We start from the raw sequence: 17,185 nt of genomic DNA, 5'->3' as shown, positions 1-17,185 counted from the left end.
TATATATATTAATTTATTGATTTGTAAATAAAGTTTGCCCAAAACAAGCCAGGCTTAATACAATGTGGTCAGCCGCGAGCCGCGAGCTCGAATTCGCTTTTCAGAATGGTCTGTCGAAAAGCCACTGGCTTTAGCAAAAACATGGCGGAGATACGACTTATTGTACGTACCTCGTGTCTTTTTACCTGTAAAATGTAAAGGTACCTAGTTACTCTACTCTCGAGTTGAGGATACTTTTTGCGCTATCATTTGAGTGTAAACTGCTAATAATTCGTAAAAAATCTGGTATTTATTCGTTCGTTGAATATTAGAAAATTTAGGCTCTTAAAAATATTGTATTATAATTGAACTTGTGTTTCATGGTTTTCTAGAATTCACCCCCTAAGAATGCAAATAAGGATTTGACAGTTTGTATGGAAAAATCATTAAATCGCCTTCGTTTTTATAAAATTTGAAATTTGGACCTAAGGGTATAAATAAGCAGGCGTCCGCTAGTAATTTAATATAATTTATCGAATCTACAAGAATATCGCGTTCAGTTCACACTTTGTTTTCTACAATTAGCTAAGCCTTTGTTAAGTCACTAAAAGCTTTATAAAGCTTTAAAGAGAATTAATTAGAACTAAACTTACAAACTAAAAAATACTTAAATGTATTTTTTTGAACATATGAGTTCAGTTTATCTTAACGGAACGGAACTTTAACGGAAAGTAAATAAAGGTTTGTGAGTTTAAGCACTCATCCTAAGGTTAACGCCGAGAGCATTATTATGAAAGTTTATTATAAAAGTTTTTATATCACCTCTTTGAATTCCGTACTTAGGCAAGTGGAGATCGTTATCCTTAAATCGGTCACTCGAGAGTTTAAATTGGCGAAGTAATTTCTATTGTCAAAGTATTTCTTGCAAAAAAATACTAGGTGTTTTTTGTTTCGTTAATAAAAGTGTAATTTTTTAGCTTCATGTATGTATACAATATGCGGCCTTTGTTTATTAGCATCCATCCAGAAAATTCGGTCGGGTAGACAAAAGGAACCTAATGTTAAGACATTCCGTCGTTAAATTTTTCGAGACACAAGCATTGCATTTCGAGAGGCGGAACTCAACAATGTGCTTTAGCTTATTGTTGCTCACTCACTCATATTTTCCACTGCGCCACAGCGAGCTCTGATAAAGTGACAAAATGTATTACTTTTTGCTATGGTAATCAAAGTAAAAAAGTCATAAATGTAGTCTAGACACCTAAATATGATAAATAGAGTAAATGGTAACACCTACCTGCATAGAGCACTTTATAGTTTTACTGGCTCGTCTATAGTACTTTTCACTTATGGGAATCCTAAATATATTAACTAAATAACGTGAGGACATCGTAGCGCAGTGAAACATCATGTGAAAATAAACGCAATGGTTGCAGGTTCAATTTCCACTCCGGGAAATGAGTTGTGTTTCATTTCATCGCTATGGTAACAAAATAAAAGACAACTTTAAATTCTGCCACTTTAAAATTCATGCTGTAGGAGTAAAAATGTACTTGAAAAAACCGTCCTAAACAATAAAAAAAATTATTTCTCTGTAACACATAACACTGTCAATGTTAATATCAACCCCATCCCTATAAGTTTCTTTCCAACATTCTCCGAGGGCTGTAATATATCGACGTATTAAACTCACAAAGCCGTACCCCGCGGAGTGAACTGTCAATAATAAATTATACCGCCTTTGCTTAGCTTCTTCACACCTTTTGAAAATTACAATGTTAATTTGTTTATTAAATTACAAGCGACTGTAAGCGCGACAGGTTGTGGGTTCCATTCTCACTCGGGAGAATGAAATATTTAATGGTTTCATCTCCTCCCTCTGGGGAATGGTAGTGTCTTAACGGGAACGGAGTGTCTTAACACTAAGTTCCCAAGTTCCCTATGTATACCCTACTTGCGGGACTAAGCTTGAAGTTGAAAAAATCTTTATAAACACATTAAAGGTTGGCGTCCTTTATATGCAATTATTAGACACACCTAAGCTGTATAAAAATTAAATGTCAAATTTCAAATATACACGATGGCTGTGAGTGGGTTAAAATTTTATTTGAAGATTCCCTCAAATTTAAATTGAAAATTGTTATTTTTGTAAAAAAAGTGGAATGTCTCCAATAAAGTCAATTTCCGTTATAGTAACTGAAATAAAAATAAAGTGTGTGCTAGTACCTTGACGCCAGTACGTTGGCGAGGTCCTAGTATTGAGTTTCGTCATTAAACCCGTATTTATAAACCAATTTTGAGACGCCGTTTTCATTCATGACGCGGTTTATAAATACGGGCCTAAACAAGACATGTTTTATATAGGACATTGCATTTATATTTACCCATTAAAAATAAAGAAAACAATCACATTCACAACCATCACAAAACTAGAATAAGTTAAAAAATAAACATTTTCCAATGCAAATTATGAAAGAAGACTAATACAATAATATAGAAGGAGCGGGGAGTTGTGGTCGTTTCTCTTTTTTTTTAATTAAAGAAATGTTCCTCTTAGCAACATGTTGTTCTAGCGGCTCTTAATAAAATTAGCGTTTAATGCGACTGAGGACCGCAGATGCTTTTAGAGAATCAACGCAATTATGCAGCTTAGTTGTGCCTTCTTTATTTTGTATGGCCTAGCTTCTTGTATCTTTTTGTTTAACGTATCGTTTTATTAATTAATTGTTTTATTGTATATTACACATACATGTACGACAGTGTCTGTACATACTCGTAACGGTCGAGAGTTTGATTATTTAAAATTTTCCACTCCTCTACTTGTTCATTTCCGATGAACACGAAAAAAAAAATTGGGCAATAAGTGGAGAACGAAGAGTCTTAATAGTAGGTTCCCTTTGCTACGAAATAATTTACGTTACGACACTTTGTTTTACACTTTCCTTCCGAAACGAATACACCGCGTAGGTATTGAATTGCGTAACTAAACGTCGCAATTTTTTTTTCTAAAGCTGAGAAATGAAACCACAACCACAACTGAACGCTCCACCGCGATCTCAAGATGGAAAGCCTGGAGGAGCACATCGGCCGGCTCGCGTCCAACGCGTTCCGCCGTGCCGATGTATCAGACCACTTGCACCTTAAGGATATCGCCCCGTGGCACTCAAGACCACCAGATGCGCGCCGTCTCCCCAAGGATCTCCTCTCCCCCCCAACATCCGATTCCTGAGCTGTCGCCTCGGTCGCTGGTCGCCTAAGCTGGGCCTCTCTCGGGTAGCCGAGGGTCTCACCCAGCTGGGCTGACCGCCCAGGCGACTCTAGCTCATCCTCCCCCTCCTAGCCTCCATCTATCCTAAAATTACTCCCCTCTCGGTCAAGTAGCGCCTCTACAGCCACAACCCGAAGACGCACCTATTTTAATAGGTGCAGAGTGATACCCGGCAATAGGGACTCTCCCTGATGCCGCTCCCCTCGCTCCCGCAGTGTGAGCAAGAAGGAAGATAACACGATTTTGATTGTGTTACCTCTGTGTTTGCGGCGCGCGACGACCGACGTCCGACCTACTGGCGCTCACTTCAATAATATTACATGTTACATTATGTTAGAAATGGTTTAATGTCATGTGTAATCAGTGTGCCTTTAAAAGGAAAAGTGCTTTGATTCTATAAGGTGATTCTGATTTCGAAATGTTATATTTTTTTAGTGTTGAGACCATCCGTTCCTCATCATCCATCCAATTTTCAAGACATTGTGTACCGAGTGGCAGAACTCAACTTCGTTTCTTGTATATCGTAGTTTCAAACACCGGCAACGCCCCTGTAGCTCCTCTGGAGTTACACGGGTCGTGGGCGGCGGTGATCACTTACCATCAGATTTGTCTTGTCTTTATCCATTAAAAAAATGTAATTATTTCCCCGAGTACAGATCGTACTCGCTATCATAGTATTTACAGCCCCAGACTATCCCACTGTGTCAGCACGTCTTGTCAGTAATCAAAAAATTATATTAACTTTACAAAATTTCCCATATTTTTATTATAAACATGGTAAAACTATATACCAATTCCATTTCTTGTATTCTGAAACGCAAACGTGGGAAATACCCCGCCTCGAGAGTGCTCGTAGAAGTCGACGCCAGAGCATTGGTTCACTATATTTACAATGCATCGACAGATTGTGTATTCACATGTTAAATTGTTAGAGTTTTTATTCTCTGTGAAAGCTTTTTGTGTTAAGTTTTTAATTGTAATATTTTTTTCACCTTGACGGTGTATTCTGTATGAGACTGAATGTTGAGACTCTACGTTTTTCAAATTCCGGGGCATAGCGTGATGAGCGGCGGAATTTAACACCGCTTTGTCTTGTTACCAGACTGAGTAAATGAAAATAATTTATTTCTCCGAAAAGGAATCGAATTTATAAGTGCTGCATTTCCAGTCGCTGCGCCACGCCGGCCTACTTACTACGACGAATATACTTTGAGCATTGATACATAAAGCTAATTATTATAATACGTATATATTTCTTTACGGTTACATTATTTTTGCCTACGTTATGTACTTTATTATAATTTTAAAACTCTGTTGAATGTGCTGATGTCAGTGAAAAATTAAATTTACTCTTCTAGAAAAATCCTGAAATTAATCCTCTGAAATTGAAATTCCTCCTCCTTAGATCCCACTCAGGGAGACTGAATTATTTGTTTGTTAATATTTTCATTTTTTCCTTCGCGGGCTGAGTCCTGCCACTCAACACGGAATGCTTCGAAAATTCGGTAGAAAGGGGGGAACGGAGTGTCTTAACAGTGGATTCCCTCTTCCTACTCTGCTATATGCGCAATACAGCGTGATACTACTAAAAATTTTAACTGTTAACACAAATAAAACAACTTACACACTTTAACATCGAATGAACGTTATCATAAACCTAAAGACTGTCTTTATAAACATGAACAATTGTCATTTTCACTCCAACTCTAACTTTTGACAGTTTATCCCTTAAATCACTTCGGAAGTGTACTCGCACGAGGTAGTCATGTGAGTGTGTATTTAAGGTATTATGAAGCGGATTTTGAATAAACTTTGGCTGATATCATAGCATTTGCAGAACAGTGAATACCCGCTCTTTCAATTTAATGCATTTAAATGTTAAACTTTCAAGTAGCAAGCATCTGACTGTTAATGTGACGGTTGTGGATTCGATTCCCACTCGGAGGAATGAATTATTATTTCTTAATATTTGCGTTAAGTTCCACCACTCAACACGCAATGCCTCTAAAAATTCCGTAAATCTGATATTTAATAAAATCTGTTAAAGAAAAAAAAAATCTCATTTGGCTAGTAAAGAATGAAATATTTTCGAAGTCTACATCCATGCCAAAGTCGTTTTGGCTGTCGGTTCGTTCAGCTGACACACCCTTGACTTAGTTTCCCTGCGAACAACAGTATTGTTGGCGTCGCAACATGAACACGCGGGATTAAAACATTATTTCGATTAACGATAGTGTAACATACAGTATATACCAGTTTAAGTTATAGACACGATACTAGTTAATACTAGTTATAAACACATAGGTATATGCTGTTTGTCTTTCTGTTTGTCGCGGCTGAACTGAGTTTATAACTAACTTTCACTGTCCGATAGAGAAGGTTATGGAACAATAAATAGTCCATTTTTGTGGTGAGGTTTCAGCAGGAAATTTTAATTTATACTAAAATATCCAACCAAATTTTACAATTAATTTTCAAAATATCCTAGTATAAGATAAACCGCCCTTAGGTACTATTAATAGGTACTTAAAACTTCCAACTTGAACAACGTAAATCAAATTTCTTATCACAAGTTTATTCTATTTAATCGTTGGTACATCCGTTAATTAGTCGAGTCGTTAGCGTCACCTGTTCTCATATTAAAAGCCTATTATCAAATATGTTTCCATAATTGAATTTGATAGAGCACAAAGGAGTCGCGTCTTAGGGAAGTAACAATAAGGGATAATTGCTTTCGACTGTTTTGTTTAGTTTTGATTCTATGAAAGATTTCTATTGATAATTAATTATAAGTAACTTTACTTGTAAAATTTTTAAAAATATGTATTTATCCCTAATGGATATCCCTTTACTACGTAATCACATACCGATCGCTATCGTCCGACTGTAAACCATACAGTTGTGGGTTCAATTTTTCCTCGAAGCAACGAATTATTTTAATTTGGTCGCGCTAGTAACAAGACAAAGCGCGACACCGATTTTCACTTGAGAACAATTGGGAAGTGTCAGAAACTACTTACTGCTTATATTTAAAGGCATAATCATCGCTATGTAAATATACTTGGATGTTAAACTACTTCATCATGTTCACGCTATATAATTTCACGTGTGGAGTCCGTACACGAGGAGGAGCTCCCGGAACTCGTAAATCAAATGAAGTCAATCAAGTAACGTTATCTACCAAATAGCGTCTGAGGCGTATGAAGGGTGGCGCGGCTCCACGGCTATAACTTACAGTCAGACGCTGTCCTAAAACAACACATAGGTACGAATAAATAAAAAATGTGTCATCATACCAGTTCCACGTCCCCCTCAAGCCTTCAGGTTTATTTTAATTGATTGTGGGTTCCATCCCGAATCCCTCGATAATGGGTTTCCGATCGTTAGCCCACTTTGCAGTTTTAACAATCTCCTACTCTCATATTAAATCTTATTGTTTTGAACAAAGGCTCTTAATTGTGTGTGAATTGTGAAACGACAAAAGGAGTATTTGATTTTATAATATTTAGCTGCTTTTGTTCAGGTTCAAAATGTTAATATCACACAGGCTGACATCATACAGCGGGGACAGCGGGACACCGACTGAGTGTAAGCACGACGGTCGTGGGTTCGATTTCAAGAAAATACTTTCACCACTCCAGAACAAGATAAAATGTGAGATTGACGCAATGTCTATACCTGCCCGGGTACCTGCACTCCGTCGAGTAATTTAACTTTACTTTCCCTGCTTACTATTTACCATATATCATTTGTATCTACATGTAATTATGGATTTTTTTTAATTCTTTTTATTATTCATTGATCTGCCACATTCTAACAAAATATTTCTCCACTGGCCACCCATTCGACAGATATTGGACGTTAAAAAGAAAACTTAATTGACAATCAATCAATCAATATAGCATAAAACTATTTTTTTATCATGAAAATAAGTACCATTTCGCCCCGTGCCACAACTTATGCATGCAAATGCCTTCAGCCGAGTGGGCGTCTGCTAACGTCATTAGTACCGGCAGTACCTACATTCGCGTCTAGTGCCCGTCTTAATATTTGATAACATTGGTCTTGATAAAAAGACCTGTGAACTTTTCACGGCGAATTGAATTTTATTAAAAACTAGTAAGTCCTACGCGGCTTCATCCGCTTTTTATTTATTTAATATTATTTAGGAGTATTTCAGTTAGTTCTTTTAATATTTTTAACTGCAGTGCTGTATAGGTACATTTCATAAATCATTAAAAACATCAGCTTCACTCTGTATTCCGCACACAGCAGGGTAGACAGACATATAAAAATATAAGGTGGTACTATAATATCTTAGCTAAATTATATTTTGTAATGATTGCATATTACAAATCATACCGAAATCAAATCGAATAATCCAATATCGAAATCGAATCCAAAATAATTAATCAAATATCGAATCGAAAATAATTAATTGGGAACCTCCTCCTTGTTTTAAAAGTTGGTTAAAAATACAGATTTATCAAAAACAAACACAGATTTAATATCAGTATAAGTATAGATATGGATTGCTATATATTTGCAGGCAAACTCATGCCTTTAGTTCTAATGCCGATAACTTTTTTTTAATGAACCGATTTTGATGAACAAACTTTAGATGTCAAGTTAAGTTATAATAAAGCAAAGATTAAAGTTTTAAGTAAATCGGTTCAGTACTTTCAGAAACTAGCGCGGCCATACATACAGACAGACAGACAGACAGACAGATAGACAAGATATTAAAAAAATATATTTTATTGTTTCATTATGTATAGAGATTACAAGTAAAAAATACAACAAAAGGCGAACAAGAAACGAATAGTAATTTTCATCTGAATTCCTTGTGCGATACAATTACTGCGCAGACTTCACCTCGCGCTCCGTAGGGTTAGATTGTTTTCAGGCGATATTACAAATTCAAAGGTTATTACGACACCGACTCTGGTCTAATCAAATTTCGACTCAAGCACTTCGTGCGTAAGATTCTATTAAACTTGGTATCAGGAATCACTCGCGAATATCTTAATACTAAAATGCTTGCCCCTTTACTAAATTTATTATCCAAGAACGCTTAATCTATTAGAAATGTAGAGTGGCCCTAGTATTTCTTGGGCTAAGATGGTATTCAGATGTTGAATCAAATGATTTGCAGGAAGTGTTTCCTTCCAGAGGAACATATTCCTAAGAGGACTACTGACTTAATGCCGTGTGGCGCTAGTGCGTCCATTAAGGCGGCAGTCTGTAATAACATTGAAGCTAATTTTGGAGCAAAACGTTATTATATTGAATTTCCACGCTAATATTGATGAGAATATGTTAATTTTATGTTGGATGTCCATTTAGTTCCTAGATGTTACTGTATGAAATCTTATATTTTAGTAGTATTGTACATATGAAAGAGTAAAATTGATACATTTATGTATTAAAGTTGAAAGAAGATTTATTGAGCTTCTTCAATATCAAAAATATAAGACATACCTAGTATGTATATTTTATTATACGAACTATAATTTTATCCTTCCACCGCTCTCAGTCTACTAATATAATAAAGCGGATGAGTTTGTTTATTTGTTCGTTCGTTCGTTTATTGTTGTTTCTTAACAAGCGGAAAATATGGAACGCAGAGTTTTGTCATTATATTAGTCCTGGCTTTCGTACTCACCTATATGTAGAAAAGATCTCACAGGTTAAAATAAAATAGCGGCATGAGAACTCCAAATCAACTTATTAACAAAATAATATTTATATATTAATGAGTAGGTAAAAAAAATAGCAAATAGTCGTATTTTCATTTAAACGTTAAACTAAAACTTATGAAGATTTAATCTCAAGTAGCGCATTTTCATGCTGAATTAAATATGCTTAGAATGTAAGTCTCCTTTGAAAGAGAATATTCTGAGTTAGTAAACAGCAGCACTGTGCAGTGGTGATTGTGAAAGAGCATTAAGTATTTAAAAATTAGTACCTACTTAATTCTTCATGTGAAAGATGCCTTAAGCAGAAAATCGTAGAAATATTTTATGTACTTATGTAAAATTATGTTTAAATAATTTAATTTTTTTTTTTACGTATTGATTTTAATAATTTTCTTGGTTTAATTAATTAAGATAAATGGTACACATAATTCGTTTATTTGTAAATATGTTAGATAAAAATATGAAGTTACTTTAAAATATGAAGAAATTGTTTTTTTAGTAGAAATATACCAGTTTATATAATTTCAAAAAATTTTTTTTTTATCTTATCTGTTAATAGTAATTTGAATAAAATATAATAACCATTTTTATTTACAGCGACATCTATTATTGATGTATTGAAATTGTTCAGTGTAGTATAGGGGTTTGTTAAAAGCTCCTCCTGTCTTAAATATTCCGTAGACAATAATTAATTCGCAAAAATATCAGCAGATGGGGGTATTTTGTGTAAAACACAAAAATATTTTTGACGATAATGGCACTCATGTCGAGTACCATTACGTAAGTAAACAAACTGAAATGTCCACATCAAAATTAAAATATTTCATGAAAAATTTATTCATTTTTAATAAAGTCGATATTATATAAAGCTATATCCCTCATACAACAAGGTAGCCAGAGCGAACCCAGTGTAAAACACTTGTATATGACAAACGCAACACAATAATTCAGTTAATCAGTGATATTCACCTCTTAATGGACTACAAAAAAAGGGGTTATAATTTTGTACGATATTGTTGAGATTGAAAATTCAATATATACGTATAGGTAATATAAAGACGGAACCTAAAAGTCGAATCACGATAATCTTATTAGATTTGAATAAAATATATTGCATATTAGGGATCAGTCCAAATTACAGAATTAGTTTAGTAGTTTGCGATATAGATATCCAAGGAATTCTAGAGAGCACAAACACGTAGAATATAAGGAAATAACAGGTATTTAAAAACTGTTAAAATTTATTAAATGGCTTTTTGTGTATAAAATGTATGTAACTTTATATATTAGATATACTTAACACGTTGCTAAGGCATCACGTTATTTAGGCATTTTATTTGATAATTACTTTTAAGTTAGATATTTTAAAAAAAATTACGATAAATGTCTCGTCATCGACCACTTCTATATATTCAATACTAGACTTATCGGGAGGTACACATAAAAAACCAATGTAATCATCATCTCATTTATTAATGAATAAATTAATGGCAAATGTATACAGTTCACTTCGGTTACAAATAAACTTAGCTTTTAGGGTTCCACATTGAACAATGCCCGAGCGACATTGTTTGACAACTGCTACTGCAACTCATGTTGCTGTATTGGCAAACAATATAGGTAGATATAGACATAGCAGTAACATATTAAGTACATTAAGTAGTATATTTAAATATAAAATTAATCTTTTGCCAACTTCACGCGAACCGAGTGTGAGTTGAGTTCTGTGACGTATTGTTTAAGTAAACTTATAACTAATTAATGGTCGATAGTTGTTAGAACAGAAAAGTGTCTATTGTTCTTTGAGAAACATATATTTTTAAGTTCACAGATGTCCCTTTCTTGGAATTACATAAAATTTTCGTAACGTTTTCATTACATTGCAAATACAGCCTGGTTTACAATATATATAATCAATAAACATCAACAGGCTAATTCTAATGTAACTCCATATATAAACATTTCTAAGGCAGTGTTTTAATGAAAGTGAATACAATAAGACCTAGTTTTTATTTCGATGACATTGAACGTATCCAATAATGTAAGAAACATCAATGTTGAAAAATACAAAAGATATTTATTTATCTTTAAAATATGTTTGTCGTTTATATTTTGCTTAGAATACTTTTTTAATTTGCTTGTTTTCTATATTTTTTTATTATTAGATATTAAAATAACTATAACATGATACATATATACATATATAGTCCGCCTCGTTAAATGAATAACCCACAACAACTCATTTTTTTTTAGTTTGGTTCAGTACCGAAGCATGTATAACATTTTAAAAGTTCTCATCATCGTCATTTCAGCTTTTATTGTATTCACTGTGTAAGCCACTAGGTTTCTTGACGTGTTTTTTTATAAACCTTCTTTTAATATATAATTTCGATTCGCAACAATTAATATGATAAATGCACCATACATCACATAAAGTATGTTTTAGAAGATCAATTTTAAAATAATTTAATGTATTTGAAAATAAAAAAAGTATTTTTGTAACACTTTCCCTTTTATAGACAAAAACTTTATTAGAATATGCCTTTTAATCTTTATCGATATTTTGCATTAGCTGTTATATCATTATTATGGACCATTTTTCATAACTCTGGAGCAATTAATATGATAAATGTATAAATCTCGAGTTGTCATATCTAGTGTTAAGTGAATAAATAATAATTTAAATCAAAAGGGAAAATATTACATAGTTACAAGACAATTTTCCTGGTTTTTTCAAACAATTTATTACATACTATTTTTTTTTAAGCTGGCGTCTAATCATTTTAAATTATAACTTAAAGTTACATTAAGCGAATTTCAAATCAAACATTAACGACTAGAAAAATAACTGAAATAAAAAACACATAATTAACACAAAAATAGCGATAACTAAACTACTTTTAAACACAAACTACACTTTTTACACATTCATTTATTTATTTATACATAATTACACGTAACTAATAATTAATAATCATTATCACAATATTATATTTATAAAAACCTACCTTAGCTGATAATAACAATAATTTAGTGACTTCGCAACGACTAAGCTATTGTTTTTTATATATTTTCAATATTATTTTTTTACACACTTTTTTGAAAGAGTGGTTAGATATAATGTTGTCTCTTTACCGTTTCATAGACTGCGGAACTCAACGCCGCAATTTGTGAAACGGGGATATTATTCCTCCAAGTGGAGATCGAACCCACAAACAATCATCGTACTCATTCAGACACTCGCAATATTATTCAAAATAATTATGCTACTTTTTTCATGTCCGCGTGTCCTCCTTTTATATAATTTTATTTAAATTTAACTAATAATTATTTTGCCAAAAAATTTGAACTAAATGAAATTTAGTATAGTTTTGGTACACGTATAAATAAGGACGAATCTGTTTTTCTCAAGTTCATACAATGGGTTTTCAATATTTTGCTCATTTCATTTTATTCTTAATCTCTTTTTAAATTTAGCAAACTTCATTGATGCAAGAAAAAAAGTATGTACACATTTCTTCTTGCATCAATGAATATTGCATTCAAGTTGAAATATACCTACTTCTTCAAAACGAATTGCTTTATTAAGATTTAATAGTTCTCTTATAAAATGATGATTTCCGTTTCATCCTCTTCATTATCAGCATCATGAAGTGCAACTAGTTACTACACGTCGAGTTGCGCGCGGTAGGGAGCGGGCGCGGGCGCGGGTGGCACGGCGGCGAGGCGGTCGGTCGCGTCGCGGCGGCGGGGGGGCGCGCGCGGCAGGCGCAGCGGCACCGGCAGCAGCTCCGGCATCACGCTGTGGTGCGTCACCAGCGCCGACAGGGACGTGAACTCCTTTGTGAAACCCTGGAAGACACCATTAGAACAGTTTTTTACATATGACGTATTTTATGTGTAACTCCGCCCGCAGCTATAACGGGTTACATAAAAATCATTAATGTGATGTAATATAAGCTTTTAACTTTCCTCAATAAATGGACTATACAATACAAATCGGAATTTCTCAGAAATTGGTCAGCCTGTAGTACCTGAGATACCAAACAAACAATTCGGTTTATAATGTACCTTAATCTTGTACCCCTTGCCGGTCCGCAGTATGAGGTAGTGCGCGATGCCCATGGGCGCGAAGTCGCGCGGCACGCGCAGCGACAGCGCGAGGCAGTCCGCCTGCGTGGTGCTGGCGCGCACCAGGAATGCGCCCGGGGACTGCGCAGATAGCACCTCCAGGGCTATCTGTTTTTGTTATCAATTATACAAATTATTGTTTATTTCTCTCACTTTTCGAAAATCAAACACGAAATTATCGACAATTAAATTAGATATTATTTAATTAATTCGACTTTGAATAGAAATGCCGTCGTGGCGCAGCGGCACAAGACTAGACTGTAACGCAACTGTTGTGGTTCGATCCCACTCGAGGAAGTGAAGTATTTATTTATATTTCCATTTCTTCGCTCTGGTGTCGAGACAAAGCGCGGCGTTAAGTTCTGCCACACAACACGCAAGGGGGTCGAGGGGGTGAATTCTAATAAACCATAAAACATGCGTTTAATGAAATATTTTTAAATCTAAATTTGTAATTTTATAAAAATCGGTAGGGATTTAAAGATTTTTCCATACAAACTTTCAACACCTTATTTGCACCCTTAGAGGGTGAATTCTAGAAAACCATGAAACACGTGTTCAATTAAATATTTTTAAGAGTCTGAATTTCAAATTTTATAAAAAATTTTGCTGATTTAAAATCTAAATTTAAAATTTTATGAAAATCGATGCCGATTTAATTTTTTTTCCATACAAACTTTGAACCCCTATTTCACCCCTTTAGGGTAAAAATTTTTCAAAATCCCTTCTTAGTGGATGTCCAGATTACGAAAGTAAACATCTGTCCAAATTTCACGTTTCTACCATCAGAGGTTACAGCTGTGCGTGCGTCTTACCTCAGTCAGTGAGGACAAGTCCTTTTATATATATAGACTAGCGGACGCGCGCAGCTTCGCTTGCTAGCTAACTTAGGGGTAAATTCGAATAAACCATGAAACATGTGTTCATTGAAATATTTTTAAGAGTCTAAATTTAAAATTTTATAAAAATCAGTGGCGATTTAAAGATATTTCCATACAAACCTTCAACCCCTTATTTGCACCCTTAGGGGGTGAATTCTAGAAAACCATGAAACACATGTTCAATAAAATATTTTTAAGAGTCTAACTTTCAAATTTTATAAAAGCAGTGGCGTTTTTAGAATTTTTCCATACAAACTTTCAACCCCTTATTTGCACCCTTAGGGGGAGAATTCGAGAAAACCATGAAACAGGTGTCCAATGAAATATTTTTAAGAGTATAAATTTCAAATTTTATAAGAATCGGTGCCGATTTAAATTTTTTTCCATACAAACTTTCAACCCCTATATCACCCCTTTAGGGTTAAAATTTTTCAAAACCCCTTCTTAGTGGATGTCCAGATTACGAAAGTAACCATCTGTCCAAATTCCACGTTTCTACCATCAGCGGTTACGGCTGTGCGTGCGTCTTACCTCAGTCAGTGAGGACAAGTCCTTTTATATATATAGAAGATTACTTTAAATATTTTTTGCTATTGGTAAGTTTGTGCATTACGCACGGGAAATGATCCATCTTGGTCCATACGGCGAAAGAGAAAGCCGATGCCCATCATCATCTAAAGTCAAGTTCGAGGCAAAGAAAACTCTTTGCCTCGAACTTGACTTGGTGACCAAGAAACAACACTCTCACTCACTCTTTGGACATCCACAAGTCGAGCGGGCCAGATGGCATCTTTCCTTTAGTGGTAACACGTTTGTTTCTGCACTCTTACTCAGTCGGCCCAGATTCATGGAAGTGCCTTTTTTCGGGATCCACCAGATCCCGAAAAAAGGCGATGGTTGCGATCCATCTAACTACAGGCCTATTACTATCACCTCCCAGCTCTTGCCAGCTTTCGCGGTTTTCGCAGGCTTCAGAACGACTGCCTTAGTGGAAGTCTGTTTGTCTGTCTCTTTTTTGTAGCCTCTACAGTTACTTTTTTGAGCGCAGCAGTAGATTCGGACGTAAGGGCCTTTGTCCCAAGCGTTTGTGGCTAGTACGAAGACAGGGACGAAACTATCTTGCGTAGAAGTCGCTTCGGACGTGCCTCGCGGATGGTTGTGATGAATAGTGGATGGTATTACATACCTCTCTGGGTATCCCCTGCTGAAACCAGGGCGCGTGCCGCAGCTCGGGCTCGAGCGGGCGCGGGTTGTTGTTGCCGGACACGCACGACGACTCGCCCGAGGACGACGACGTGCCCACGCTGCCGGTACTCGGTCTACTGGGAAAATATATTAGGTTCTTCATATAGGTATACAATATAGAATACTTATACAATAATTGTACTTATACAATACTTATACGATAACAACAACAAATAACATCCATGTTTGTTGTTGTGTGTTGTTATCGCTAACACACATATGATCACACATCACAGATTATTTCACATTGACATTGCAAAATAATAAATATTTTGTCATTCTCCTAAGCGTACATTTGCTGTCATTAACTTACCCATTGACACTGTTACATTTCCTAAACTCTCCGTCGTCGGTGAGTATGTCTCTGGCGCGGTTGCTGTCGCGCGTGCGCTCCGCCTCTGAAGCCTCGTTTATATATCCCCCGTTGAGACATAGAGGGACATTTGTCGGACTGGAAAGTAATTATGACTAAATGAATGTTTTAAAAAATCAGCTTCAAGTAGTTTAGAACAAATATGATAGGTGTGGAATACTTTGGGGAAATTACTTGTTTAGAAAACAAGTTTTGCCATTCAAGAAGTAAATTCCACATTTCCACACTGACATAAAGCGAAGAAGAGTAGAATAGCCTTGTGTGTATCTTATGAGAGTGTCTACGTTACTAGCTTTGTCAATAGAAAACTCATACTTTATTTATAAAATACAGGGCAAATAAATACATCGTGTATCACGTACAAAAAACATTAGAACATAAAAATTACATTGTGTAGTATTACAATATTGATAAACGCATATTTCAGCTAAAACTAAAAATACTTCAATATGAAGCTCAATTACGCATTAATCCTCAAAGACCATCAAGAAAGACATGTGTGTGTGTGTGTGTGTGACATGACAAATATAGAATTAATGGCATGAAGGCAGAAAAAAGAAGAACTCACGTAGTAGGAGTATCAGTGACAAGTGGAGTTGCGTCATCATCAGACGGCTGCAACAACGCTCCACTCAGTCCTAACGCTAATCTCTTCATCAGTGGTGGTCTCTCCATTTTCTCTAATCTCTCCCCAAGTCTCCGATAGCAGCTTAATTCTGTCGGAGAGTTCCAGTCTTCTGAAGAAGTGGGACTCGCCTCGCTCGCTTCGCTTGGCTCGCTCGCTTCGTTCGTACCGCCCATTATATCGCATTGTGGTGGTGATCTGTAATTTTTTAAGATTATTTTTAATTTAATTATAATATTTTTAATTCTAAAAAATATTCTTTCAAATCTATAGTATGAATACCCAAAGATAATTACTTAGAATTATTACTTGGAAAGAGAACTTCTATTGAAGTAACAATAATTTAATAATACATACTTTTCTTTAGGGTCAATACTGAAAAAATACTCGTTTACCTTATAAAAAGCCAAATTGTTAACTAATACCACCCACCTGTCCAAGCAGTGCGGGTAGTGATGCGTCAGGCCGGGGAGAGAGTCCGGAGCGCGCGCGCATGTGCCGCTTAGCTCTTTGCTCTGTAATAGAGAAAATTGTAATCACGTAAGAAAACTTTAAAAACGTGTCTAACTTACAGCGTTTGACGGCAAACGCGAAGAAGTTAACACATTCCCTTTGAGACATAGCACGTGAACGGGCAAATGAAAATAATTAATTCAATAAATTTTTATATATCCGCTTTCGAAATTGAGAGGAAAATTAAAAACGGTTTCGTTTGTCACTTGGAACTCTGTACTAATTATATATAAGTAATATATAAAAGACGCGTGAAGATGGCGAAGAAAAATTTACACATTAAAATATAGTAGTATGTAGTAATAAAAAAAGTATCCCAAGCGAGCGTCAGACTGTAATCTATATATATAAAAGGACTTGTCCTCACTGACTGAGGTAAGACGCACGCACAGCCTTAACCGCTGATGGTAGAAACTTGAAATTTGGACAGATTATTACTTTCGTTATCTGGACATCCTCTAAGAAGGGTTT

The 17,185-nt window shown here is 35.2% G+C and overlaps 1 protein-coding gene across 3 annotated transcripts in view; it reads right to left on the bottom strand.

Moving 5' to 3' along the window:
* Nucleotides 1–10,400: 10,400 nt before the first annotated feature.
* LOC146537992 (uncharacterized) overlaps nucleotides 10,401–17,185 on the bottom strand; it is a 223,461-nt gene continuing 216,676 nt past the window's right edge. For 2 of the 3 annotated variants that reach the window (XM_085186914.1, XM_085186916.1), the window contains 6 exons: nucleotides 16,634–16,716; nucleotides 16,145–16,399; nucleotides 15,517–15,654; nucleotides 15,145–15,280; nucleotides 13,018–13,185; nucleotides 10,401–12,798 (listed from right to left, as the gene is read on the bottom strand). In XM_085186914.1, the coding sequence (XP_085043040.1) occupies nucleotides 12,613–12,798; nucleotides 13,018–13,185; nucleotides 15,145–15,280; nucleotides 15,517–15,654; nucleotides 16,145–16,399; nucleotides 16,634–16,716 (966 nt within the window). In that variant the 3' untranslated portion in view covers nucleotides 10,401–12,612. The remainder of the gene's footprint in view (nucleotides 12,799–13,017; nucleotides 13,186–15,144; nucleotides 15,281–15,516; nucleotides 15,655–16,144; nucleotides 16,400–16,633; nucleotides 16,717–17,185) is intronic. The other variant, XM_085186915.1, reaches the window with a different exon arrangement.

The sequence above is a fragment of the Heliconius melpomene genome, chromosome 6 (assembly GCF_056956725.1).
Source record: "Heliconius melpomene rosina isolate 202511_hmr_F chromosome 6, ASM5695672v1, whole genome shotgun sequence".
In the NCBI taxonomy this organism is placed as follows: domain Eukaryota; kingdom Metazoa; phylum Arthropoda; class Insecta; order Lepidoptera; family Nymphalidae; genus Heliconius; species Heliconius melpomene.
The sequence above is the reverse complement of the archived record's forward strand: the minus strand, read 5'-3'. Positions and strand labels throughout refer to the sequence as shown.